This window comes from Peromyscus leucopus, chromosome 18, assembly GCF_004664715.2.
Source record: "Peromyscus leucopus breed LL Stock chromosome 18, UCI_PerLeu_2.1, whole genome shotgun sequence".
NCBI lineage: Eukaryota > Metazoa > Chordata > Mammalia > Rodentia > Cricetidae > Peromyscus > Peromyscus leucopus.
The window spans coordinates 36,569,775-36,597,327 of record NC_051078.1 but is presented as its reverse complement, the minus strand read 5'-3'; the positions used below and the strand labels follow the sequence as shown (position 1 = coordinate 36,597,327).

Below are 27,553 nucleotides of genomic sequence, written 5' to 3'. Positions count from 1 at the left end.
TAAAAGCACAACCTAAACCCCCAAGGCCATGACAACCAGAAGCATTTGGGGAAATAGCTCATCTTTTACTACGTAATACTTACGATAATGCATTTTAATGAACAGGGTTGTCCTGAAATTAAAAACTAACCACTGTTGGGTTGGGGATTTAGCTCAGTGGTAGAGCGCTTGCCTAGCAAGTGCAAGGCCCTGGGTTCGATCCTCAGCTCAAAAAAAATAAAAAATAAAAAAAACTAACCACTGTTATGAAGACCAAATTTGCACTTTTAAAAAAAAAAAAGGTTTATATTAGCCTAGAATATATAACGACTTAATCTTCAAATTTAAGAATTAAGGAGGTTCAATAAGTGAGCGATTTCTGCTTTAGCCCCTTGGCATTGTGGGAGAATGCCCGCCGACCGTCTTGAGTGACCTGGAGAACTACGACCCCAGTGTCACTAAGGAGACACGGGTCATTGCTATGGCATTTCTCATCACACCAGCAGTGTGGCCTGGGCGTCATTTTATTAACTATCCATGGAAGTTCTGCCAAATGGAACCCAAGAGTCAAACCACTCCCGGGAGAAAAATCAGGTCTTGATGAACTATTCAGTGCCTCACAGTAACTCCACGGCTGCAAATTAGAGAATATATTAGGTTCCAAAGAAATCAAAATACTAGAAAACCGTGAGCCCGTGTGACATGCTACACCAATGCTAGACAAATTTTAGCAATTCTCTCAATTTAATTTTCTTTGAAAAATATGATCATATAAAATGCCAGTGGGAACTAAGCTTATAATGCTAATCAACTATTAAAAGAAAAATAGCACAGCACAATAGAAATATGATAAAATTTAGAAAGCCATCCAATCTATGGCCAATAATAGACTTAAAATTAGATACTTCAGACCTAGGTCAATGAGTCACTGTGGTGTCCTGTTCGTGGGTGACACACGTCTTTAGTCAGGCAACAGCTATTTCAGCAAGAGGGTTGATCATGAGTGCATTTATAACTAACAATAATAATAATATTTATTCAGTGTGTGCTGCGAGAAAAATGTTATCATTAAATATTTGACATATGCAACTCTGTTGACTTCACTAAGACCTCTGGACATGCTATTACTGCTCTCCCTTCCCACACGAAGTCATCCCCTCAGTGCCACATGGCTACTAAGAGGAGCTTGAATCTGAACTTAGGGTCTACCTGGTTCCATTAACGTGATAAGTTTCATTCTATGAATTTATCCTGGAAAAGTAGCCAGGGGTATAGTTAAGGATTTATATGCAGTAATGTATATTTTAGCTTTTTTTTACAATAACAAAGTACTGAAAAGTATTTAAATGTCCAGCAATAAGGAATTACTAAGGAAACTACCACATGTCCACAAGGCTCAATACAGTGTTAAAGAAAACAAGCCATGAATTCTACAGGGTGGGGGAGTATATGGGAGGGGTTGGAAGGAAGGAGGGGAAAGGGGGGATTATATAATTATATATTTTTTTTAAAAAAATAACAATTCAATAAAATAGAATCACTAAAGAGTACTGCACAGGAAATTTTCTAATGGAATAGAAAAATAAAAATTATTTATGAAAATATCAGCTGGGCATGATGGCACACGCCTTTAATCCCAGCACTCAGGAGGCAGAGGCAGGTGGATCTCTGAATTTGAGGCCAGCCTGGTCTACAGAGTGAGTTCCTGGACAGCCAGAACTACACAGAGAAACCCTGTCTCAAAAAGTCAAAAACAGAAAAAGAAAGAAAGAAAGAAGGAAGGAAGGAAGGAAGGAAGGAAGGAAGGAAGGAAGGAAGGAAGGAAGGAAGAAAGAAAGAAAGAAAGAAAGAAAGAAAGAAAGAAAGAAAGAAAGAAAGAAAGAAAGAAAGAAAGAGCATTGGCACCGGAGACCATTTCCTAAATAAAACACCAACAGCTCAGACCCTGAGCACAACCATTAATAAATGGGACATCTCAAAATTAAGAAGCTTTTGCAGGGCAAAAGACACAGTCAATAAGACAAAAAGACAGCCAACAGAATGGGAAAAGATCTTCACCAACCCCACATCTGACAGAGGATTGATCTCCACAATATATAAAGAACTCAAGAAACTAGACATCAAAATACTGAACAGTCCAGTTAAAAAATGGGCTAAAGAGCTAAACAGAGAATTCACAAAACAAGAATCAAAATGGCTGAAAGACATTTAAAGAAATGCTCAACATCCTTAATCATCAGAGAAATGCAAATCAAAACGACTCTGAGATACCACCTTACACCTGTCAGAATGGCTACGATCAAAAACACCAATGACAGCCAATGTTGGAGAGGATGTGGAGCAAAGGGAACACTCCTCCACTGTTGGTGGGAATGTAAACTTGTACAACCACTGTGGAAATCAGTATGGCGATTTCTCAGAAAATTGGGAATCGAACTACCTCAAGACCCAGCCATCCCACTCTTGGGCATATACCCAAGGAATGCTGATTCATACCATAAAGATACATGCTCAGCTATGTTCATAGCAGCACTATTTGTAATAGCCAGAACCTGGAAACAACCTAGATGCCCATCAACAGAAGAATGGATGGAAAAAAGATGTGGTACATATACACAATGGAGTACTACTCAGCAGAGAAAAACAATGAAAGCATGAAATTTGCAGGCAAATGGATGGAACTAGAAAAAAATCATCCTGAGTGAGGTAACCCAAACCCAGAAAGACAGTCATGGTATGTACTCACTCATAAGTGGATTCTAGATATAAAATAAAGAACAATCAGACCACAGCCCATAGAACCATAGAGGCTATATATATAGTATGGAGGTCCCTAGGACGACTGTGGCTTATAATAAATTTCGGTTCTACTCAATTATTGAAAAAAAATAGCCAAATGAATGGAAACACATGAACTATGAACCAAAGGCTCAGGGGCCCCCAGCTGGATCAGGCCCTCTGAATAGGTGAGACAAGTTGATTGGCTTGATCAGTTTGGGAGGCAACTAGGCAGTGGGATCAAGTCCTGTGCTCATTGCATGAGTTGGCTGTTTGAAACCTGGAGCTTATGCAGGGACACTTGGCTCAGTCTGGGAGGAGGGGACTGGACCTGCCTGGACTGAGTCTACCAGGTTGATTGCAGTCCTTGGGGGAGGATTTGCCCTGGAGGAGGTGGGAATGGGGGGTAGGCTGGGGAAAAGGAGAGGGTGTGGGGGGAGGAGAATAGGGGAACCCATGGCTGATATGTAGAACTGAATGGTATTGTAAAATAAATAAATAAATAAATAAATAAATAAATAAATAAATAAATAAATAAATAAGAAAATACCATGTAAAATAGTATATATGGTTAAAAATAATATATAGAAATTTATAAATATATGTGTATATTATATGCATATACAATTGCATGGAGAGGGAGGGGGGATCTGGATGTGGGTTTGTCATCCTGATGCTACTGACATTTTGTATTGGAATTTTTTTTTACACTGTTTGTGATTGAACCCACAGCCTCTGCATGCTGGGCTAGTATTCTCTTACTACTGAGTTACATCCCCAGCATGTGGTGGGTACTTCTTTGTTGCAGAAGGCTCTCCTGTCACACTGGATGCTGCTTATCAGCATCCCTAGCCTCTACTCACCAGACAGCAGCAGCAGTCCTAGGTTGTAACAACCAAAAATGTCACCAGGCATTGACAACATTGCCCCAGGGTCAGATCTGCTACTCGGGGTAGTAACAGATGACATTTATCGATATGCATTGTAGTATTTTCCAAGACGTCTAAAATTACATTTGTAGTCCAGGGGAGGGGGAGGGATGTTCTATGAGAAGGCAAATTTACTAATAAGGGAAGCAACGGTTTGTGTTTTATGAATAAGCTGCAATCATGGAAAATAGGTATCCCAGGCACTGTGGGATGTCGACTGTGACTTTTCTTCCATCGGATATCAGTTAGCAAGGGCTGAACAGAAAGAAAGAGAGGAGAAAAAGGATGGAAAATAGCCGCCATCTTTCTACCTGCGTCAGGTACATCCGGGCAGTAACAGCGGAGAGAGGCGGGTAAATGAGGATCGGTTTCGTTGTCTCGCCCACGGCGTCGCCGATGAGTTTCCCATTGGCGGAATAAGCCGCGATGGCAAATATGTACTTTTCATTGGTTTCTAACCCTTTAATTTCAAAGGTGCTTCTGCCGTCGGCTGGAATCTGTGAAGGGAAACACTTGGGCTCTAACTCAGAAAATTACGGCAGTGTGACGATTAAATCATCATTGGATAAACCTTTCTCCCTGGCCGCCGGATCTTCGTTGGGACTCGAGTTGGAATTGGTGTCCATTCTCCGCTGTGATGACTTCACAGGGAGAACACACACACACAAGGTTGTCATCAATGAGGCTTCGGGGCAGGGAGTGTGACCTACCGCTTCTCCTGAGTTGGGGAGGTGGTTGTTGTTCAGTCTGACTTTACTGTAGCTTCCGCCTGCTTTGCACCCCAGGACGCAGTACCAGGACACCTGGCGGGGAGAGAGAGAGAGAGACAGCCGTCAGCGGCCGGCCGGGGAGCACTTGATTTCCTCTGTCTGGACGCAGCAACATCAATCACCGTCCGATGAGAACAGAAGCTGCTCGTCTGTTAAACTATGAAATCTAAACTTATGTGTGCGCATGTCATCTTTCAAAAGGAACAGCAAATGTGGGGCTTGCTTACCTGGGACAAACAAGACGAAAATGTTATTCATAATCTCTCCCATCTCTCTCTCTCTCTCTCTCTCTCTCTCTCTCTCTCTCTCTCTCTCTCTCTCTCTCTCGTGTGTGTGTGTGTGTGTGTGTGTGTGTGTGTGTGTGTGTGTGTGTGTGTAGGACAAACACGGTTCGTCCTTATTTGAGATAATATCATTGTTGTCTTTCCACGTAAAAACAGCAGGCTAGCTAGCCCACAAGCCTCCTATTACAAACCCTCATGCTGTGTGTCTGGCTTTTATATCAGTTCTGGAAATTCGAACCCAGATCCTTATGCTTGCTTGGCAAGCACTTTTACCCCCTGAGCAATCCCCCCACACACACCCCCGGCCAGGCCTTCATTATTTCCTGCTCTAATTGCTATTAATCAAGCAGTTCATTGCACTAAGTAACATTAGTGAAGTGGCATATACTTTCCTTTTCGTTGGTACATACTCATTTTACGTAGCGACCACTTCATAAAGACATTTTCATGCAAGTACAACAAGTACTTTGACAGGCTGCTCACTCTCTTACCCTCCTCTCCTGCTCTTCTCGCTCACACCCGTCTCCCCTCTGCTGACACGTCCTGTATACATGCAGAACTTCATGCCTCTCCGCAAAAGATGGAATTTGAAAATGAGGGAAACATGCAACATTTGTCTATTGGAGTCCGATTGGTTTTGCTTAATATAGTGATCTCCACCCTTTTTCCTAAAGAACAATATGGTTCATTCTTTTTACGGCTGGATGAAACTCCAGTGTGTATATGTTCTACGTTTTCTTCATCCGTTTGTCTGTCCATGGATACCTAGGCAGGTTCCATAACTTAGCTATTGTGAATGCAGCGGAAAACACAGCCATGTAAACACCTCTGTGGTGTCCACACAGACCCAGGAGGGGCAGAACTTGGTCACATGGTAGCTATATTTTTGTTTTCTGAGGAGTCTTCACGCTAATTTGCACCATGGGGAGGGATGTGCTCTAATTCTATTTCCGCCAGCAGTCATGAGCACCCCCTTCTCCCGCCTCCCCCCCCCCAGCGGTTCCTGAACACCACCTTTCTCCTGACTCCTCTCCAGCATTTGCTGTTACTCGTTCTCTTAGTGACTGGCGTCCCAACTGGGGGAGATGGATCTCTCTGCACTGCTTTAGGTGGTTTTCCCTAGTGGCTAAGAAGAGTGAACCCTTTTCATATCATGGCTGGCCACTTCCACTTTGAGAACTGTCTGTTCATTTCTAGAGTTACAGGCCTTTGTGAGTCACCCGATCCAGGGCTGGGAACCGAGCCCGGGTCCTCTACAAGGCAGTGCGTGGTGCTCTTAACTGCCGAGCTATCTCTAGTCCCAGTTTTAGCCTTTCAAGTCCTCTGTATAATCTAAATATTAAGCCTCTGTCCGTGATATGACTAGCAAAGACTTTTCTCCCATTCTACAGATCCTCTCTTCACTGGATTCTTCCCTTGGCTATATAAAGGTTTGTTGTTGGTTTTGTTTTTTGGTTTTGTTTTTTGGGTTTTTTTTTTTATTTCATGAAATCCCATTTTCCAATCTTGATTTTTTTTTTCCTGAGCTATCACCATCCTTTTCACAAAGTCTTCTTCAGATTCAGCCTGTGTCTGCCTCTTGAGGGGTCTTCCTCCAGTACTTTTCGAGTTTCTGATCTCTTATTAAGGTCTTTGACCTATTTTGAGTTGATTTCTTACAGCCAGAGACCAGACTCTGATCTCCCGCCTCTCCGTGGTCTGCTGGCATGGTTTGCTGAGGAGGCTTCCTTTCTCCAGTGTGTCTCTTCTTCGGCATCTTTGTCAAAAATACGTGATGAATATTCACCACATCCCTTGGGTTGGAATTGCTACTGTCATGGGAGCCGAGATGCAGAGAGACTACATACACCTCTGCCTCGGAGCAAACAGATACAAAAGTGGATGCCAAAGACAATGTTTTCTTGAGGGACTCAGAACAGGGCTAGATGGGAAAAGAGGTCACCATCTAAAAGTTTTTTGTGTGACATGTCCACATGACAGAACCAGAGTAGAAAAGCGAGAGAATGAGGCACTAAGACACACACCACATTTTCAAACGCACCTAACCTAACCCTGGAGTCTAAGCCGCGGGAGTGGCTCTCAGCCCTGATTCCACTCTCGGTCACTTTCTAAAAGAACAGTTTGTACAGAATCGATCACTTTCTAAAATTATCAATAGCCAAGCCACCCGAGGCACCCTAGCTTCAACGAGTGAGGCTTTCTGTTAGAAGTATCTGACCCTTTGTGCTTCCTGAGAAACCTTCTCAGGTTAGTATGACATGTATGACTAATTAAGGGTGCCAGCCAACAGGAGCAGGAAGAGAGGGAGAGGAGAGAATGCTGAGAAACTGTGGGCTGGAAGAACACAAAACACCAACCCCAAAATAACGGACTTAGCACCTCTTCATTACCCATACAAAGAGTATGCTTTCCGTGGGGGGCGAGGTAGGGGGGCGGAAAGACTGTGTGGTATGACAGCCTGTCGTTGCTCTAAATTATACCACACAAACCAGAATCTAGAGGGCAAATTCTCCGTAAAAGCATTTTTACGGGGCAGATTTTGTCTTTTTATTTTGCTCCTACTTTGTGTAACACGAGGAAGCAATGTGTAATTAGAATCTACATAATAGAGACGGTGTGAACAAATCACTAACTTTGCAAATAAGATTTTATAGACAATGTAAGTAACGTTAGCATGTGCAGCCTTAGAAACAGATTTTAATGAAACCAAAGCCTGAAGAAGAGTTCTCCCTAAAACAAAAGATGGCCAAACCCGCCAGCCAGCAAACTTACACGAGCCCACAGCACCACCTAGTGGTGACGAAGGGGAAGCAAAGGCTAGACCTTTCTGAACCAGCTCTGGGGGTGAGCAATTTACACAAATGTTATTGTATATGTACCATTAAAAAGCACAAGAGACACGGGTCAAATATGAGGTGCTAGTGTCTTCTCATGGTCAAGCAATATAAAACAAAACATTCGCCAAATAGCAATACCAAAAAACTAGAGTTTGAGTTAAACCGAAACATTTGGAAACAAATAATAAATCCCATACCCCTCATTCTGTACCCATTTTTCTAAAACCATTAGCACAGATTTCCAAAATCTCCAAGGTTGAACTCCCAAAATGATGTTATTTCTACTCCCACAATGTCAAAGAACAAAGCAACATGAAGGTGACAATATTTCTCAAGAAAGGCCATCCCCACCGCAACCCATCTAAAGCCACTCAAGGATAAGCTGCACTTCAGCCAGGTTTCACTTGGTGCCTGTCAACCCACACAGAACTTGACAGCCAACAGACATTCCTGAAATAGCTCATTATATAGAACTGATGGAAACTATCACAAAACAATGCAATCACAGCCTGTGACTCCAATAATTGTTCAGATAAACTCTATTACAGAGGCTTAACAAAAGTAGCAAAAAGTCAACAGATAATATGTGGAGAATGCTATATAATTAGTTCAGTTTATTTTTTCTCACATTTTTTGTTTGTTTATTTTTTTTAAAAAAAGACTTGGATTCTCTGTGTAGCCTTGGCTGTCCTAGAACTCGCTCTGTAGACCAGGCTGGCCTCGAACTCACAGAGATCCACCTGCCTCTGACTCCTGAGTGCTGGGATTAAAGGTGTGTGGCACTACCACCTGGCTAGTTCCATTTATTTTTTAATAAAATATAATGTGGAGTCAGCGATGATCACAAACTGATCTTTCTGCCTCCGCCTCCAAGGTGCTGAGATTAAAGGGACATGGCCCCACACCTCATGCATGTGGCCCTGGGGACAAACCAGGGACGTTGTGAGTGCCGGACAAGCTCTCTACTAACCACATACATCTCCAGCCCTATCTCGGCTTCTTTTCACGATCAACACACTGTACAAATGAAAAGAAATCTTCAGACTGCATTTGGCCTTTCTGAAGTGGGACTGCCAATAAGGAGAGGAGCTGGGGTTTTAAACTTAAATGTGCTCGACTTCAAAGTTTCTGCGTGCAAAATGCCCTAAAGATAATCAAAGATAGGAGTGCATTGTAGTACAACATCAAAGAGCATCGAAAGAGGAAAGAGTAATATTTAAAATATAAACTAGCTGGAGCCGGGGCCCTGTTAGGAAATGAAATCCCAAGTGTGGTTCCCACTTAGGCCAAGTTCCGGGACTCGGCAACAGGGAAAGAGGTTCATCCTAACAAATGCATAAAGATTTGGGACTGAAGAGACATTTGGATTGTCACTTGTTTCTACAGCGACTTGAGGTGAGTTTACACAGACTCTCTAGAGCAGTGGTTCTCAACCTCCTTCCTAACGCTGCGACCCTTTAATACAGCTCCTCACACTGTGGTGATCCCCCCACAACCCCAGCCGTAAAATGATATTTGTTGCTGCCTCATAACTGTAATTTTGCTACTGCTATGAATTGTAATGTAAATATGGGATGGGGTCACGACCCACAGATTGAGAACCAATGCGCCAGACCCACCACCTTCAAATTCCCATATCCTGTTGCTTTGTCTCCAACGCTGGCTCTCAGAGGAACGACCCTCTTCCTACTAACTACCCTGTGACCTGCTTCAGCCCTGCACCTTGAGCACGCTGCCAGCGTCCCAGGGCTGTCACTGGGACAAAGACACAGAGAGGGAGCATTTGTCTACTGCTTCTCCTTACTGCGTGTTTGAGATAGCTTTAGAGGGCAATTCATAAAGGGGAAACTATCATGAATAAATTAAGAGTAGATAAGACGTGAACACACTAATCTGATGTTCCGTGCTTATAAATAAGACTGTTCAGGGGCTGAAAAGACTAATAATGGGAGTCATTACAGTCATAAGAGCCCTCACGTCACATGGCATGAGGCAGCCCTGGGGAAGGGCACCATACCTTAACATCTGAAATAAACGGAGCAGGCTTCAGAGTCACGGAGCAGTGAGTTCGGGCCAGCAGGATGGGCGGGGGAGGGAGTCTGCTCTTCTTTGTTTTTGAACTCCCCAGGTACTTCTGATAGGAATATAGGGCGTTCTGCTCTGCTTCGATCTTCTCAATTAAGGCATACGCTTCCTGTAACGAAGTGTGAAAATAGAAAATACATTTCGGGAGCTTGAGCCGCCTTTGTATCTGTAGAATTCCCTTGTGGTAAGCGCTGTCTTTCTATATGCCATTTCTTGAACCTCAGAGACATACATAGATATACGTCAGTATGGGTTTTGTGGGATGATAAAAAACTACCAAATGAGCCTCATCCATGGAATCAGATGCATATGTCCAAATGTAATGGTCGTATATTAATAGGAGACATGTTTTACTTAAAATCCTCTGGATATCTATCATCATACTTAATTATGCTTTGAAAGTTCCTACCACAGACACCCGCGTGTATACTGGTAAACCACAAGCCTACCCTTAACACAACTCACAATGTGACTCTCAAGAAATATGAGTATTGATGCATGTGGTTTGCGAAAGGAATGTCACTAAGAGTTTATGTCATCAAGATGAAGTTAAAATAGACAAAAATGTTAATTCTGTAATTCTGAAGGTGAAGCCATCATTATTTCAAACAGATATATACAAAGACAATAGCTAACTCTCAGATCTAAACAGTATTTAAAAATCCAGATGAACTGCATCAGCAGAGATGTGTAAATTTCCTAACAAATACTAATATCACTAGTTAAAATAATAATAGTAATATTTGGCTCTCAATAATCACAGGCAAACCAAACATATTTGTCTTTACTTTTATAAGATATTTAAGCAAACTAGATTGAGTGTTTGGCAATCCATTCATCCAAGGACCCAGACTTGTTCCCAACACCCATGGAGTGGCTCACAATCCCCTATAACTCTACCTCCAGGGATCCGATGCCCTCTCTGGCTTCTGCGTGCACCAGGCATACACATGGGCACCTATTTATATTCAGGCAAACACTCATACACATAAAATAAAAATTCATAACTATTTTTAAAGATATTGGAACATTTTAAACATATACTATGAATTTCCAAAAACTCAATAAACTAGGAAAAAATGCTGATGCATCACTTAAATATTAAGTTTGGTTAATAGACAAAGTACTAAAATGGCAGTCTTGGTGTTCCTAATAAAACACTAAAGGAATTTCCAGTGAAGCCCAGAAAGAGATGGAAGGAGGCTACCATTCCATTGTATTCTAAAGCTCTACCCTGGTAACAAATGCAGAAAAGAAGCTCCGGCAGGTAAGAAGGCTGAAAATCTGTCTACCAAGTCCCAGGCACTCACATTCTGCTACAAGACGCCCATGTTGTTTCTCCTACAGGAGACATGTAGAGTTTGAAGTTTCCGTTTGGAGACCTGGACTTCAAGCTCGATAAAGAAAAGACTGGACATGGAGTTTGAGTATGCCTCCGACTGCTGCTCAAGGCTGGCTGCTCGAACTAGCACCCCATATAAGTATAGATTCTAGGACTGGAGTTTCAGACATGGTTCTTCCTAAAATAATAAAGGCTGGCCTGCGTTAAAATGAAAATTAACTCGTCCTCCTTTTCCTGTTTTATTTGTGTGGTTGGCACCCAGCTCTGAAAGCACTAGCAGCAACTGAAATGTATCTTCAATGATGCAGCTTCCAAAAGTCTATTTTTCTGGGGCTCTGGACGTGATTCTGCACTCGCAGGTTGCAAGTCTTAGCCATAAGCAAGGCCAGCTTGGAAGGGCCTTGCTTTTCTTTCCCTCAGGACGGGGTGCCTTGCATAGTAGCCAGGATGAACCATCACTAACACACAATAGAAATCCAGAAGTAGGGCTTGAACGTATAGACCGTGAACAAATGCTACGGATAGCCGTGAAGGACATCCAGAGCTGTCAGCCACTGCTGACTTAGGTGAGAAACGACACATCACAGGCTCTCCGGCTGCCTTCCGTCCTCCCACAGAAGTCAGGCCATGCCCTCTGGGACACAGCGACTTGAGGAGGCGTCATGATGTGCTGACCTCGAGCAACTTCTCTTCAGAGCTGCAATATGCTCATTTTCTTACCCAGTATCAGACTACTCCTCCTCAGCACCCCCCCCCCACGAGGCCGGGCTAAATTTTCTGGTGTGGAACCTCCGACCCAGGCCCCGTGAAAGCCTCTCTCAAAGTCGGAAAACATCCTGTGCTCGGGGGATCTGAAGGATTTCCTTTCAGGACGCCTATCACGCTGTACACGGCAGCTGCCTCTCCTACCGGACCGCTTCGTGCTGTCTCTCCTAACGAGGTGCCTCTCCATGTGGTTTTAGGGAAGACCATCTCTCTCCCTGCAAGCCCCCTCATGCTTCCTCTGCTAGGATGTCCCAACTCTCTTAATGCTCTCCTGGCTCTCTCTGGCCTCGAAGTCTGACCACATCCCTGTGGTCACAAGGCTGACTCGCCTATTAAAGCTCATTCTGAAGGGTAATTGTATGTCAACTCCTTTCCCAAACCAGCCAACCCGCTGCAGCTGACCAACAGCCTGCTCTCTGTTGTAACAAGTAAGTCTTTTTTTTTTTTTTTTTTTGGCTCGGTCTCTGGGCTCCTCGGCTTCTGGTTTTGACTTTCAGAACAACCTCGAGTATCTCCTGAAGGGCAAGCTTTCTTGCAGGAGTTTTTGTAACGGTCATGAACGTATCTTCCGGGTGTATCTCCCCATCTACTCCTTTACTTCCTTATGTACCTCTCCTAAACCTCTACAACCATTGACTCCCGTGCAATTCCCCCCTCCCAGGCAGCATCACATCTGTGCTGGTTCAAGACCTGCTCAAGCATCACCTCCACTGACATCTCCATGACAACCCCATGTTCGCAGGCCTCCCTCCCTACTCATCCTCACTAACTTTATTTCAGTGGGTACCGTATCGTATGTTATCCGTGTACCCAAATGTCCACGCCTTGTTACGAATGCCGTGATGGCAGGCAGAGTGCTTTGTTTACCTCTTTGGATTCAGTCACTGTGTTCTAAATGAAACACGAACTAAACCATGATGGTGGAGAAGGGGGTTTACTACCATACATAAACTACATGATAAAAATGTCCTCACTACCAATGTCTTGACCAACTTTAAGAAGAGATCCCTGACTCCGAACCAAAGTTTGTATCAAAAAGTAGTGGGAAAAAAAGTCCAAAATAAAGTCCTAGATTTGGGTCAAATAAATTCCATGACAGAACTGAAGACAGACTCTAATGCTCATTAAAAATGAAGTCCTAACTCACTAAGACAAAACTTACAGCTGCTAGTAAGATTCATTCATGAGAAAGTGTCTGGGGATGATTGAAGACCTTCAACCATACAGAAGGAAACATCTGAGGAAAAAAATCAAGAAGGAAAAAGTTCTCAAAAGCAGCTGTACACAATTTTGAAAGGGTGTCAATAAAGACGTGAGTGTTATCTACAACAATGCTTTGGAATACCAAGGGCTCACAAGTGCAAAATCTGGACAACATTCCCAGTCTTAGCTCACAAACTTGGTTCCCCAGACATGTCAGATGATGAAAATAGCTAACCTCTCCTGATAGCCCTTGGAAATTAGAACGGCTTGCCAAACCTAGAGGAAGAAATGACCCTTTTGCTGACCAAGGAAAAAGGTTAACCAGGACCCTCAATGCACAGGGACTTCTGCAGCAGGGCTGAAAGGAAGCAACCACGCTTCTCATGGCCATTTGTGCATCCGCGGGCTGCATAAACTGAGGCCCTAAGTATTTGTGTATGAATGCAAATGTCTCTGCCTATAGTTTCCATTAGAGAAAATGAGACGTGCCTCTCTTGAGAAGTGTGCCAATGCTTATGAAGACGGGCTGACATTAAATACATTTGACACGGGCCTGACACCCACAGTGCATCAGAGCGCTAATGGAAAGATGTAATGCAGTCCTGAGGGCATGATTAAGATGTACGTAAACAAGTATCACAAAGCCGTGGGGATGGAGTACCACATTTGCTACTGTCTCAGAGCCCTCCCTGAGGTCCATTCCGGGTCCCAGCGGGATGAGGAACACCTTGGAAGAAGATGAGAAGTAGGTTAAGTCATCTCCCAAGAACCCTGGCGAGGAATATTGCTGAGAATCAAAGACATGGTTTCAAAGATGAATCTAAGAAAAGGGATGGAAAGTGATGTGTCATCTCATGATGATAAATACAGCTGAGGCTCAGATAATAATTCTAACCAAATGCTACCGAGTGCTGAAAGTGAAGGGCAGAGTAATAATGGTAACAATATAATAATAATGGCTAACAGTTACAGACTGTTTACTCTGTACCAAAAGCTAAGAATTTTATGTGCACCATTTCATCAAGGCTTTCTAAGAATCTCCCTTTAATAGACAAATATGTTACTGTCTCATTTCTGATTTGGTTTGGTTTTGTTGTTTTTGTTTTTTTGGAGACAGGGTCTCACTATGTAGTATGTCTGGCCTGGAACTGACAATGTATACCAGGCTGGCCAGGAACTCACAAAGATCTGCCTGCCTCTGCCTCTGCCTCCCAAGTGCTGGGATTAAAGTTATACACCACCACACTTCGTAGACGAATATTTTGAGACAAGAGGTTGTCACTAACACAGAACATACAGCCAATCTCTGACAGAACCAGAACTCTACTCAAAGCCTATATACTCCTAACCCCATACCACTGTATTGAAATGCAAAGATAAGCTGGGGGGGGGACAAAAATCTTGGGGAAAAAAAACCTTGGGAAGGCAAACCAGATAAAGTTCACTACACTGTACCTTTAAGATAGATGAAAAATCTCTACTCTGTAACTGTACCCAAATCCACTGTCAGTATTTGAAACCCAGGGTTTAAACCATGATCACATTGTTACACCTAGCCTGTTATGAGCCACAAGGAAGGAGAGAGATAACACTTACAGGTTCCCAAAATTTTAATAATTTACCACATAAACAGGTCACTGATTGACAGGATCAAAGGACAAGGACTGGGGAGCCTTGTTTCTCCCGACAGCCCCGAGCAGGGGCATAAGTGGGCTTTATAAACACAAAAATCACAAACGTTTGTTGCCAAGCCACAGTTACAACTTTCAGCAATCAGGATTAGAGATTAGGGGCTTTCTTATGTTTTCCATCATTGCTAGTCGGTAGACAATGTGAGCCTTTCAGTCCAACCAATCAGATTCACTTGTTCCTTCTGTTGTTGGGAACAGCCGTGATGTTTCTAGAGAACTAAAGATACATAACAACTATTTCTGTGGTTTAGGGAGGAGGTTGATCAGCCATCTGGAAAGTTCTCGGCTCCCCCAGGGCTTGGTAACCTGAACTTTATTTCACCCTGCAGGTAAAATGGAGTCTGGAGTCAAAATGGCGGTACTTCGTTCGGCCAAGGTGCTTTTGCCTGCTCCCTTCGCTCATTAGAGGGGGTCAGAATCAGAAATGTCTCTGCCCTTCCATAAGGAAAACTGCAGCAGAGAACAGACATAAAGAACTGAGAGGGTCTCAAGAAAAAAAACAATTCACACGTCCCTCAAGAAAAACAAATAGGATTGAGTTGACTGGAATTCCATAAATAAGAAAAAAGAAATAAACTCTATACTGCCAGTTCAGTTCGTAGGATGGAATTATAGACATAAATTCTGGAAATAGTAAAGCTGGAAGCTACTAGAACTTCCAGTGATTCTCGTTTCCCTCATAGCTCTGCTTCCAAAATGAGACTACACAACTACATTCTGTACCAATAATAAAAACGAATCTACTAAGCCACAGTGCTCCTTTGCTGAGAGTTGGGGTCCTAACACTGCTGGTTTTTATCTCCACTGCGTTAGGAGAGAAATAGATGCAGCAATGAAGTTTCTTGGCAACAGAAGCTACAGAGAAAATGAAGTATGGGTCGAGGGGCAGGGGATTCCCAGAACAGGCAAAACAGGGTCATCACCTTCTCAGTAGCGAGCAAGCATAGCAATAGAGGGGTTGTAAGCGCCACCCCCTTACAGAGGGCACAGCCAGGGGTTGCCACTGGGGTGTGTCCACTAAAGTTGCAGTCTTTTCATATTGCTATGGAAGGTTCGGCTTCCCAAGAGGGAGCAATCAATGGGCCCTCTTTGCAGATTTAGCATCCTTGCTCTACCTGACCATATCTAACGGGAAGGAAGTAACCCCTCCTCCGGTGATATTTGGAAAGGGAAATGCAGGAAGCGGGATTACGGAACACTGCCCTGAAACCCCTTAGGAGCCTCTCAGTTTCTTTCCAGTGAAAGACATCATCTGCTAAGACATGAAGCGTCCTCTGATAGACCCCTCAGTGAACGGTCTAACGTGAGTCACGTGGTGGCTGCCTAACTCAAAAGGAGAAAAGCATCCAGTGGAGGTGCTGGGTGCCATCCCCTCCAATAAAGGGACAGCACAGAATACGAAGCTAGAGCTTTAACCCAGTCAAACAGCCGAGGCAGGAGAGTGGGACAAACGCATTCCTCTAAACAAGAGAAGAAGCTCTTCATCCCATTTGGGAGGCTAACATTATCAAAGGCCTGTCCCTTGTCTGTGGCAACAAACTGGCTCACTTTTAATTGGTTTGGAATCACAGACACTTGATACGATTATATAGATCCACAGGGCAGAAAACTTTTTGAAAAACCAAAACAGAGTATGAATTATTTAAGAGTTCCTAAGAGACCCAAGCTTTTCATACCTTTTTATGATATCAGGTGACACATCCATTACTGACTTGGGGACAATTTTATTACAGGACCCTGATAATGTAAAACATTTTGTGATATTCTTCAGGAGAGAATGATTGCCAAGGGAAAGGGGTTTATTTGTCTTCTTTAAGGAAAGAAAGTTTGACAATTATTTGAGTCATAACATCGCTGTTTAGGAGAGTGCCCCGAGGAGCAATCGTGACACGGTTAACACTTGGATGGAAACTGCCACTGAGGAGCAGCGGCGGCTACCGAAGATTCCGACCTCAAAATAAATATTCAACATGCTCCCAGCTAGTAAAATCCCTTGCTGGGGATCCCTTATAAAGAATGGCGCCTCTAAACACACCTCACGAGGCTATCTTAGGAGGACATGATACTCATAACTTAAACAGTCTTAGGAAACAAAAAGACGTGGAAACTTAGACTCCTGGTGTCTCCACTATCTCCCTCCCCGGCCTCAGTGGAAGCAGAGCTATAACAAGGAGATGGGAAGGAGACATCAAAGGTTTCAATCTCCTCAGACCCCAAAGGCACGTGGGATGAGTCCTGAGAGCAACACTTTTTAAAGAAATTACGTTTTATTCTCCATAGAAATGGGACTGGAGTGCCGGCGTCCTCTAAGCAGGCAGCCACGAAGTGTCTGCAGAAAAAAACAGATCTGAACACACCCAGACATCTTCCAACAAGGATCAGGCTCCTTGACCCTGTCAGCTCTGACCACCCATACATGCCATCGATCCCCGCCCCCAACTCAAATGCTGGAAATCCAAAAGCTCTTCCCTCATACCGCCAGACCAGACTCCCCCACAAGGATGGCATGGATCCATCCAAAGCCCTTAGCTCGCTGTGCAAGAAGAGCTCTTTGGATTCTTCTCCACTTTCCATCTGGTCTCATCACCCATCCTTCCTCCAACCTCCTCCTGCCCCACCACACCCAAGCCCCTCACAGTGAGTGACAGGCAGGACTACAAGTGTTCGACGACTCCTGGACTCTTGAGACTCCGCACACATCGCTCTCTGCCTGGAGTGGTCTCTCCTCCCGGTGCCTCTCATCTCTGGCTACTCAGTGTTCCTTCAGCGTTCAACTTTAGTCTCTGTCCAAGTTTTGAAAAGCCTACTTGCTAACCGCAAACGCTTCTAGCTCTTCTCAGACTCCCAATTTCTGGTCTCTGATGGGATCTTATAAAAAGGTCGGCTTTTGTGATTTTTCTATAACAATAAAATCTCCACCTTGATGCCTTATTTCCTTCCCTATTCAGTCTGAACTTGTTTTGTTTTTTCATACCATAAACGTTTAGTTCATATCTGTAATAACAAAGAGACTGCGAGCTGCAGGTTCGGAAAAGGAGCTGACACAATCACTCTTCATTACAGGCTGTGTTAGGTGAGAGAGCCCCGTGACCGTGAGGGAAATGGGAGGCCACGATCAGGCCCTGAGGTAGGAGAGCATTAAGAAGGGACTGTATCGCTGGGTGGTGGTGGCACGTGCCATTGATCCCAGCACTCCGGAGGCAGAGACAGGCGGATCTCGGTGAGTTTGAGGCCAGCCTTGGCTACCAAGTGAGTTCCAGGATAGGCAAGGCTACACAGAGAAACCTTGTCTCAGAAAAACAAAACATAAAAATAGCTGCCATGTACTACATGATTAGGAGAGCTAGAAAAAAAAAGAGGAAGCCTTCAGAGAACTTCCCTGAGCAAAGGAAAGATGTGATTTCCATATATTTTTAGAGGGTGGCAGAAAATTCCACAGCACCTAATTTATGATTTAGTCCATCAATGCCTATACTGCCAACTTTCATGGCTGCAGGGAACCTGGCCTGACTTCTGAGGGAGGCAGCTAGGAACTCTGCGGCCTAACAGCATCAGTTTAAAAAATTAATAATCCTACGCAAGTCTTCACTGTGACAAACATTCTGCTGTCATTGCTACTAAAGAGATCACATCAGGATATATCAGACCACCATGAAGAAGGAGCTTCTAAAAATTCATGGACTCTAACACAGGAAGACTCTCAGTGTTCTAGCCAGGCCTTTTCCTTGGACTCAGCTTCTACCATCATTCATCCCTGTTCTCAATTCCTTTTCACCTCCCCTTCTCGTTCCAAGCATCCCCCTCTCCACTGCTGGCAGAAATCCTTGCTTCCTGCATTATGAAAGTATTGAGGCAAGACAGCATCAGCTTCCCACTGCCCCCACACCAGCAAGCTTCTTACATCTGCAACTATCCATTGTTCCTTCCTTTCTGCACCAAAGGACCACGTGCCTGCCTTGTAGCCTACCCCTGGTCTAGGCTTTCCTTCTCCTCCCCTTCGCTTTCGTGGCTGTTTGTACACAGGTTAGCCTCTCTTCTGTCTTCCATTTCTCTCTCGGTTCTGCCTTTTGATCCTTAGCATACTCACATACTCCACATACGTGTTCTGTCTTCAACCTCTCCTAACTGACCCAGATTTGACCCGGTTTTTCCTTGTCTTATTGGCCAAGTATAATAATAATACTTGTAGCATTATTTTCTGTTTCATGTAATATTCACTAGGTCAGTGTTCTATAGGATACCTCCCAAAGTCCCATGTATTAAAGGTTTAATCAACAGTCCTGGCACTGGAAGGCAGTAAGACCTTTAATATGGGGACATACTTTTAAAGGGGATATTTGGATTCCACCTCTCTCCTTCCTAGCCACCATGAGGTGAGTGGGTTTCCTGACAGCAAATACTTCCACCATGCTCTACCGTATCACCACTACAGACCCAAAAGCAGAGGAACTAAGTGACCATGAACTCGAATCCCTAAACTGTGAGCCAAATAAACATGGCTCCCTTTACAATGTGTATCTCTACACATTTTCAGGAAGTGTTGGGACGCTAACAAACACAGATAATGCTATCAAACTTTTATAGGTCACACACAGCACAAAAGTGAAGATCTTCTAACATACGATGTGACTACCTTCAGAAAGTTCTATTAAAACCTCATGCCATGAATCAGAAAAAAAGACAAAATAACATCTAGCATGAGACCACATTAAAAGTAGCAACAGATCTAGGGGGTGACTCAGTGGTCGAGCGAGTTCTTAGCAAACATGAGGCCTTGCATTCCGTCCCCAACACTAAATTTTTTCACAGACATCAATGAGAAGACCGCTCCATATGTCAGCAGCCGCCTGTTTGGATGAAACTACCTCAGCCAGGCTTTGTGCATTTTAATTCTGATACAAAGAGTGTACGAGGTGGGCCAGTGTGGCTCTAATTTTAATTTCTCTTATTTTTTGACTCCTTCCCATGTCAACTGTCTCTAGAGACAAAAAAAAAAAAAAAATTCATTTCAAAACAGCTCAGGACTGTGGTATAGCTTAATCTCCCTCCTCAGGCTACTCTATGTGAGGTGGTCCAGGAAGTTCACAATTGGATGCCAAAGAACAAAACATGTTCTCTCTCTCTCCTCTCTCTCTCTCTCTCTCTCTCTCTCTCTCTCTCTCTCTCTCTCTCTCTTTCTCTCTTTCTTTCTTTCTTTCTTTTTAAGACAGGGTTTCTCTGTGTAGCCCTGGCTGTCCTGGAATTCTCTCTGTAGACCAGACTGGTCTTGAACTTACAGAAATCCACCTGTCTCTGCCTCCCGAGTGCTGGGATTAAAGGCATGTACCACCAAACACCCAACTCAAACCCTGTTTTTAAAAGATAAGCAAAGCACTCATTTTAACACAAGTTAGATGTCAGGACTAGAAGGAGAAATGGAAAGACGAAATATTACCATCAACAACTTCCAGGAAGTTGCACACTCTGCATCTTTCTCGAACAGTAAGAGAGCCTTCTGCATCAGGTAGCAGGCTTTCGACAACTTGTTCTTCTTTATTTTATTCCTGACAGTTGACTCTGGGGAAACAAACAGATAGTCACTCAAAGATCAAGATCAAAGTTGTCATCTACATTGATTGAGCTATACAGGATCCAACACTAATCACCTACCTGAGAAACATGCAGGGCGTCTAGGTTCCTTTAACTTTTCCCAGCCTTTGGTATTTGTGCTAACAGTGTGAGTCTGCAAAACTGAAAAACACCACCAATTATAAACCAAACAGAAACCTTGTTTTCCATGCTGGGGAACAAACCCATGACCTTGGGCATGCCAGGCATGTTGTGCTCAACCACTAAGGGATAAGCCCAAACCTTGGTTTATTTTTGGCTGAAACAGGATCTCCTTATTTGGCTCAGGCTAGTCTTGAACTTGCTTTGTAGCCCAGGCAGGACTCCAACCTATAATCCACTTGCTCTAGCTTCCCACATGTTGGAACTACAGGCTTGTACCACCACACCCAGCAGGTTGTAGTTTTATTCTCACCTTTTCTTTTTCAGTGGTGTACCTCAGGACATAGAATTTCCAAATATTTATCAATTATCAAAATATTTGATTTTCTGTTTCATCGTAAGTAAAATCACATTGTGGAACTCGTATCTACTTTCTCTTCTTACATAAAAATGGCAAGTCCTGATGCCAAACTGTCCCTTGTCCTTTCTGGAAAAGCTGGGTCACCATGGTTCCTGGAAACGTGAGTCCTCCAGGACAGTGAAAACCTAACAGCTTTCACCTAAGACACAAAGGACTGCAGATGTCCAGTTTGTGTCCAGGTGGGATCAACCATCACGGTGGTGCAATAAAAAGGATGAGGGATATATCGATGGAGCTCTGGGGCCCATGACATGGAAAGGACATGACTCTTAGGTCTGGTCCACAAGAGACCTGGCTATTTTGTTTCTGTGGTGTGGTGATTCGAATAAGAACGGCCCTCATAGACTCATGTATTTGAATATTTGGTCCATAGTTGATGGAACTGTTTTGGGAAGGATTGGTAGGCGTGGCCTTGTAGGAGGAGCTGTGTCACTAGGGGTGAACTTTGAGGTTTCAAAATCCCATGCCAGAGCTAGTCTGTCCGTCTGTCTGTCTGTCTGTCTGTCTGTCTGTCTCTCTCTCTCTCTCTCTCTCTCTCTCTCTCTCTGCCTCCAACTTGCAGGCTCAGATGAAGGCCCTCAGCTGCTGCTCCAGTACTAGGCCTGTCGTCTGCGGCCTTGCTCCCCACCACGGTGGTCATGGACTCACCCTCTGAAACTGTAAGGAAGCCCCCAATTAAGTGTTTCTTTTGTTTCTTTGCTCATGGTGTCTCTTCACAGCAACAGAACAGTAACTAAGCCACGGGGTTTCCTAAAGAACCCTGAAAGCACGCCCCTTCTGTTGAGTTTTGTTATTTGTGTTAATGAGTGTAAATGATAGCGACTGATGAAAAAATAGAAGCAGATACCACTGGAGGATAAGAACTCTCGGTGCAGATATGGATGAGTCATAGTAAAAGCTGTGGTCGTCGGTGGGCGGCCACCGAGAAGTTCTTGAATAAGAAAGGCACAAATAGAATTCCTGGGGGCTGAATCTGGAGGCAGCACACTTGAATGAAGAAGGACGGACGGAAGGAAATAACAGCCTGTGCTAGGGTGGGAGGTCAATAAAGCAGCAGCGGAAGAGACGAGGAGACGCGGGGATACAGCTTGGGACCTTAACTGACTCCACAAAGATGGAGCTCAGGCCTCCTATCCATGCCCGTGTGTGGTCCCTCATGAAAACCCGTTTGGCCTTCAAAGACCTGATGAACAACAGTCAGAGAGTCAACCATTAAATAGTAACCCCCAGAGCGCACAAAGCCCTATTCTTCCATGAAGGATGATATAGGAAATAGTGAGTATTTTTGAAGGAAACCAGACACAATCATTCTATTGAGCTTTAAATGGCATTTCTGAACCACATATTTTCAGCTGCAAATAATGTTTATGGCTAATTATTCTCGGAAAGCTTGTTTATGTAACAGAAACGTTCTATCGGACTTTCATTTTACTTATGATGAAACAGAGCTGCTTTCATTATTATCTGCTCCCCTCTACATCTAAAGGGTCACATAGAAAACAGTTTTTAAAGCTATGTAAATGTTTAAAATAAAATGTAAAAGGATGAAAACATAAGAAGGCAAAAACAAAGGATCTTGGTAGGTACTAAATAAATGCTTGTTCTATTGAGTTCACAAAACCCCAATAACTTACTATAAGCAAACAAATATAATCATAGTCTTTTAGAAATCTACTGACCTGCCATGAAAAGTGTAAACTGATAAACAAAAGTATCTGCTGATATTAATCCAAGGAGAAAAAAATAAAGTAATAAAAGTTATTTGCAAAGTGGGCAACAAACACAGGTACAAGATTTAATCCACTCTGCCCTTGACTGGCGCTTAAAATGCATTCTGTGTGGTTACTTCAGGGTGACTGCTACCTTGCAATTGGTCAAGAAGTACAACGGCTATGCGGTGCTGAGCTTGGATTAATTCGAGATGCAGATCCATCATGAAGCTATTCGGTGCGATTGGCTTGTAAGTATCCCCCTCTGTGTCATGAGAGTACTTTAGTCCGGGAGAAGTGAAGAAGAAATTAAAAAGGAAAACGGTTATCAAAACAACCTAAAAAATGCCTCTGCCTTATTATCTTTCAAGTTCTGTCTTATTCATAGCCATTTAATTCTGCTCACTTCTAGCCCTGAGCAGCTGGCTCACGTGACGACACGTGTCCTCTCAGAGTGTCCTCTTCACTGACAAACTCAGAGACACCACTCTCCCTGATTTCTTTTGGGAAGAGCTATTTCTGGCCTATGAGAGGAAACCACACTTTATGTGCCTCCTCGGAAAGCCAGCTCTTTTCCCGCTTAAGGAAAACGTGGACCGAATGTGAGGTTGCCCCCTCTCACCTTGACATAGCAATGGTCAATTGTTGATGATCCATCTGACAGAGTAGTTAACATGGAGTTCCAGTTCATCCCGGCGATGGCTTTATCGAGGAGTTCATATGCATAAAACAGCTGTTCCGAGGGTGCTCGCTGGAATAATTTCACAAACAAAAAGGAAGAGCTGAAACTCCTTTGAACAATCACCCAAAAGCGAAGAGCAGAAACAGTCTGTCCCATGCCAGCCACGCTCTGTCTCTTACTAAATATGCTGAGCTTCAACTAAACACCGAGTACTGTCGATGAAGATGAAAATAATATAGTTCACCATTTTCCAGAAACAAACTTTCACAAATATACATTTCAGTTCCAGTCATTGTCTTCAAAATTCTACTTCATCCAACACGCAGGTAAATGTTAAATATGAACTTCACGTAAGTTTAGCTATTTTTCACACACTTACATTTTAAAACTTGCTACTTTTTTAAATCTCAGAAGATAAGAGCTGGAAATTTAGACTTTGGGTTCATAAAAAAAACAACACAGAATGATTTTTAAAGTCTACACATCTTTTTTAGCATCGTTATTCTCACGGGGAGACTAGTACAGAACAAAGAACCAACAGCCATGTCCAAGTGCTTTTCTCTGAATCTTTTACACATATGGACAAAACCAAAGCGCCCTGGGCTACCATCCACAAAGTCACTCTGCCTCGTTACCCCAACAAGGAGCCACTTCCCCTGAACCTTTTATCATTCATTTGTGCTACCTGATTTTTTCCACTCTCACCATACAGGTGAGACCAATATGTAACATCACTTTTTAATTTCTAAATACTTTTAAAATTCTTCCAGGTGGTTTCTTCACTCGACCACAGACTCAGGCTGGTGTTGGTACCTTAGTGATTCAGGCAGAGTATGGTAACGCCACAGGAGCTCTCTAAGTACCCCAAGCAGAAGGGGGTTGAATGCACACAACCTGGATCCCCCATGTTTTTCAACTGTTGGTGAGAAGTTATCTCCCTGCAGTTCTCCAGAGCTTCCTCGGAGTCTCTGTGACTCAGGGACCCTGGGAGGCAGCTGACAGCAGCCTCAAGCACCAGCACCTACTGCAGTGGTACAGATGGATTGCAAGAGCCTGCTCAGCCCGGCGGGTAAATTCACATCTTCCTTCCGCTACCGCAGAGTAAGAACCTCTCATCACAGACTCGGTCAAATGTTCCTCCGTAGAAGACTAGCCAGCCAGGACCGTCCAGAAGTGACATGCTGCAAATGCAGTTCCAGGAGTTCCCTGGAATCCAAAGGTGACTACAGATAGGAAATGCAAGGATGCTCGGCTGACTCATACTCGTGTAGGATGGAAGATGCCATTCTGAAGAGCATGTCACCATTACTATGAATGTGCTGACGGACATGTAGACCACTACAACTAAATACCCTGCGATGAGCTGTGTCTGTGCTTGAAACCAAATGATCACTTCCTGTACGGTCTTTACTGCTCCTTTTTTTTTTTTTTTTCCTGGTTCAGTCTTCACTTGTCTAAGACTTCTAAAATATGTTGAATAGGAAAATGGTGGCTACCCGAATGTGGTTTTATCAGAATAAAGGGACAGTTTTTAATCTTGTACCATAGCTAGGACATTAATTGACAGTCTTTGGATGGTTTGCTTTATTGGGTGAGAGACCTTCTATTTCCAGCTGCTAAATGTTATGTTTTGAAAGGTTGGCTGTTGCTTCTGTCAAGGGCTTCATTTGCATCTCGTTGTGAACTGGTGTGGCCATGTTTTTCTTTACTCTTTGATGTGGGGATGTGCTGTACTGCATTACAGAGTGCTAATGTTGAATCAATCCCCACCAACAGTCACAGGCTCAGGGAGGCTTCCAACCACTCAAGTTATCTGTTCAACTAACAAAACAACTTGAGGATACAGCCAGGGCTGCAAATCACTGGGGTGAGACTTTCTCCCATTCACTCCTCCTCTCAGGACTCAACCTGAAATATCTCCCTATAAAACCGATTTTTTTTTCTAATATACTTTTACAGTATTTTTTTTCTAGGATGTAGTCTTTTGTAGGTTCTAACTTTATGGGGAGGCTCAATGCCAACTCCATCTTTCATGAGCTGAAGTACTATCTCCTTCCCCTAGATTAGCTGTTAAAAAACAAACTATGCTTGCTTGTAACTACGCCCAGCAACCCGATGCGGCATCCACCTGCATGCCCACCATTCCAGTTTTCACTTCCTGTTTCTGTTTTGGCCTCTAGAATTTTCCTTACTTTCTTGTGAATTTTGCAATGTGCTTGAAGATACCTGTTCAATTCTGTCCAAAATGTCTAGGTGTCTTCCAAAAGGGAAATGGTTAAGTCATCTAGATTGTTGTTTAGCCAAAAACAGAGGTCACTAAGGGTGTGTATGTGGTGTGTGTGTGTGTGTGTGTGTGTGTGTGTGTGTGTGTGTGTGCTCGCAGGTACACACATCCATTCACAAGGAGGATAGCATTCAGGGGCCATCTGCTTTCTTTCTTGAGTCAGGGTCTCTCAAGTAGGCTCAGTTAGCTTGCCGGTGAGCTCCAGCAATCTGCCCATCTCTGCCTCTTCAGCCCTAGGATTACAAGCATGAGTCACCACACTGGCTTCTTACACTGGTCCTGGAGATTGAACTCAGGTCCTTACATTTGTTCATCAAGTATTTTGCTGACTGAGCTACTGCCCCAGCCCTGGGGATACCTTTTTTGACACCAAAAATGTTCAAAGACCCCACACACACCCGCATCCTGCCGTTATCTTCACCATCACCACTGTGAGCATCCTGTCTTCAACATTGTAGCCAACACTAAATTAAAACTTGCTTGCAGTCCAGGGATAACTACACTGCACAGCCTTTTAACTGCTGGGGCTCTAGAAGACTAAGACTACTCATTAGTTAGCGTCTTTTTATAATCAATCCATTTGTTGAATAGACGCTATGTATCCTGCAAAAGTTTGAAATTGTTTTAAACCATGTCATCACAATGGTACCCCTTATACTTTTCATGCAGTACTTTGCATGTATGCAAGAAATGTAATTTTTCTCACCTAAGGATTGCTAAGTGAATACATGAGTCCTGGACTCTCCTACAATAATTCCCTTCCACGTGGGACCTAAGCTGAGGTCAGAACTCCCCATGAAACATAAACAGCTAACATATATAAGGTCCCTGTTTCCAAAGTGCCACTAATATGTCCATTAAGGATGATAACAACCGAGCAGAATAGGTACCATTGTAGTTTCACAGATGAAGACACTTGAACAGATCACACGATTCATTCAAGTTCATACAGTCAACATCCAAGTCAAGATTCAACTGTGGGTCCATCCAGAACAAACGCTAGGCTCCGGGGCACACCTGGGAATTGCCTGTACTCCAGCCACCACGTGCTGCTACAGTTGAGCAGACCATGCACTACACAGCATTAATACCTGACATCTCCACCTTCCTCATCACAGATGTCATAGTGTGGCAATTTCTCAAGACATTGTAGTAAACTACTTGGAGCAAATAATGCATTTTCTGACTCCAGGCCCAGTAGCCAGAGTTCATCCATGGCCTTTGGATTCTTGGTTGTGAGAAACCCGACACCTAGGAAACCCATTTTATGTAGTGGCTTTAGTTGGTAGAAAAGTTCAAGCCAGAAAACCCAGCCCTTTCTAATTCTCACTTGGGTTCCTGCACCTTCCCCCATCACATCATGGAGAATAAGAACTAGCCCACTAAACCTGTGATTCTCAAACTCCAGTGTCCTTAAGAACCCACCTGACTGAAATTACGATTGCTTGTGTCTGGAGTGAGAAATGAGAAGCTGCATCTTGTGTAGGCACTACAAGGGAGCTCTAGACAAACCACTGTTGGGCAATCATACCTCCTCCGCCCCTCACGCAGACCAGTTTCTGTTCCCAGTTGAGATCTCTTAAATCTAGCTCTCTCCACAAGACACAATTGAAAATAAAGAATTCAAATGTGTACCCCTGGACCTTAAAATTAGAAAACGAGCATTCATTTGAGAAGGTAAATTCACACCCACCCTTCTTATGACAGTTGTTTGGTGCCAAGTTTCCTAGGATTTCCCTGTCCTACCAAGTGTGGCAGAAAGAAGAAATCGTACTTAAACTGAGTACTTGCAGGGCTGATGAGAAGGCTCAGTAATAACGACACTGTCAGCCAGGATCCACACTGTGGAAGGAGAAAACCAACTCCCACAGGATGTCCTCTGACCTCCACACATGCTCAGTGGTGCATGCCTTCACACACACACACACACACACACACACACACACACACACACACACACACGCACGCACACACGCATGCACGCACGCACGCATGCACACACACACACACACACACACACACGCACCCTAAATAAACATGATTTTTAAGCCTATTTCACCTGTGGAACAACATCTAAGATTGATC

General features: G+C 43.6%; 1 protein-coding gene across 1 annotated transcript in view; it reads right to left on the bottom strand.

The window, feature by feature from the left end:
• The window catches only part of Cfap54 (cilia and flagella associated protein 54), a 303,089-nt gene that overhangs the window by 221,508 nt on the left and 54,028 nt on the right, over positions 1–27,553 (bottom strand). The window contains exons 16-22 of the mRNA XM_037211918.1: positions 23,125–23,253; positions 22,657–22,783; positions 20,313–20,393; positions 20,098–20,219; positions 9,595–9,771; positions 4,397–4,489; positions 3,998–4,183 (exon numbers count right to left, since the gene is read on the bottom strand). Of these exons, the coding sequence (XP_037067813.1) occupies positions 3,998–4,183; positions 4,397–4,489; positions 9,595–9,771; positions 20,098–20,219; positions 20,313–20,393; positions 22,657–22,783; positions 23,125–23,253 (915 nt within the window). The remainder of the gene's footprint in view (positions 1–3,997; positions 4,184–4,396; positions 4,490–9,594; positions 9,772–20,097; positions 20,220–20,312; positions 20,394–22,656; positions 22,784–23,124; positions 23,254–27,553) is intronic.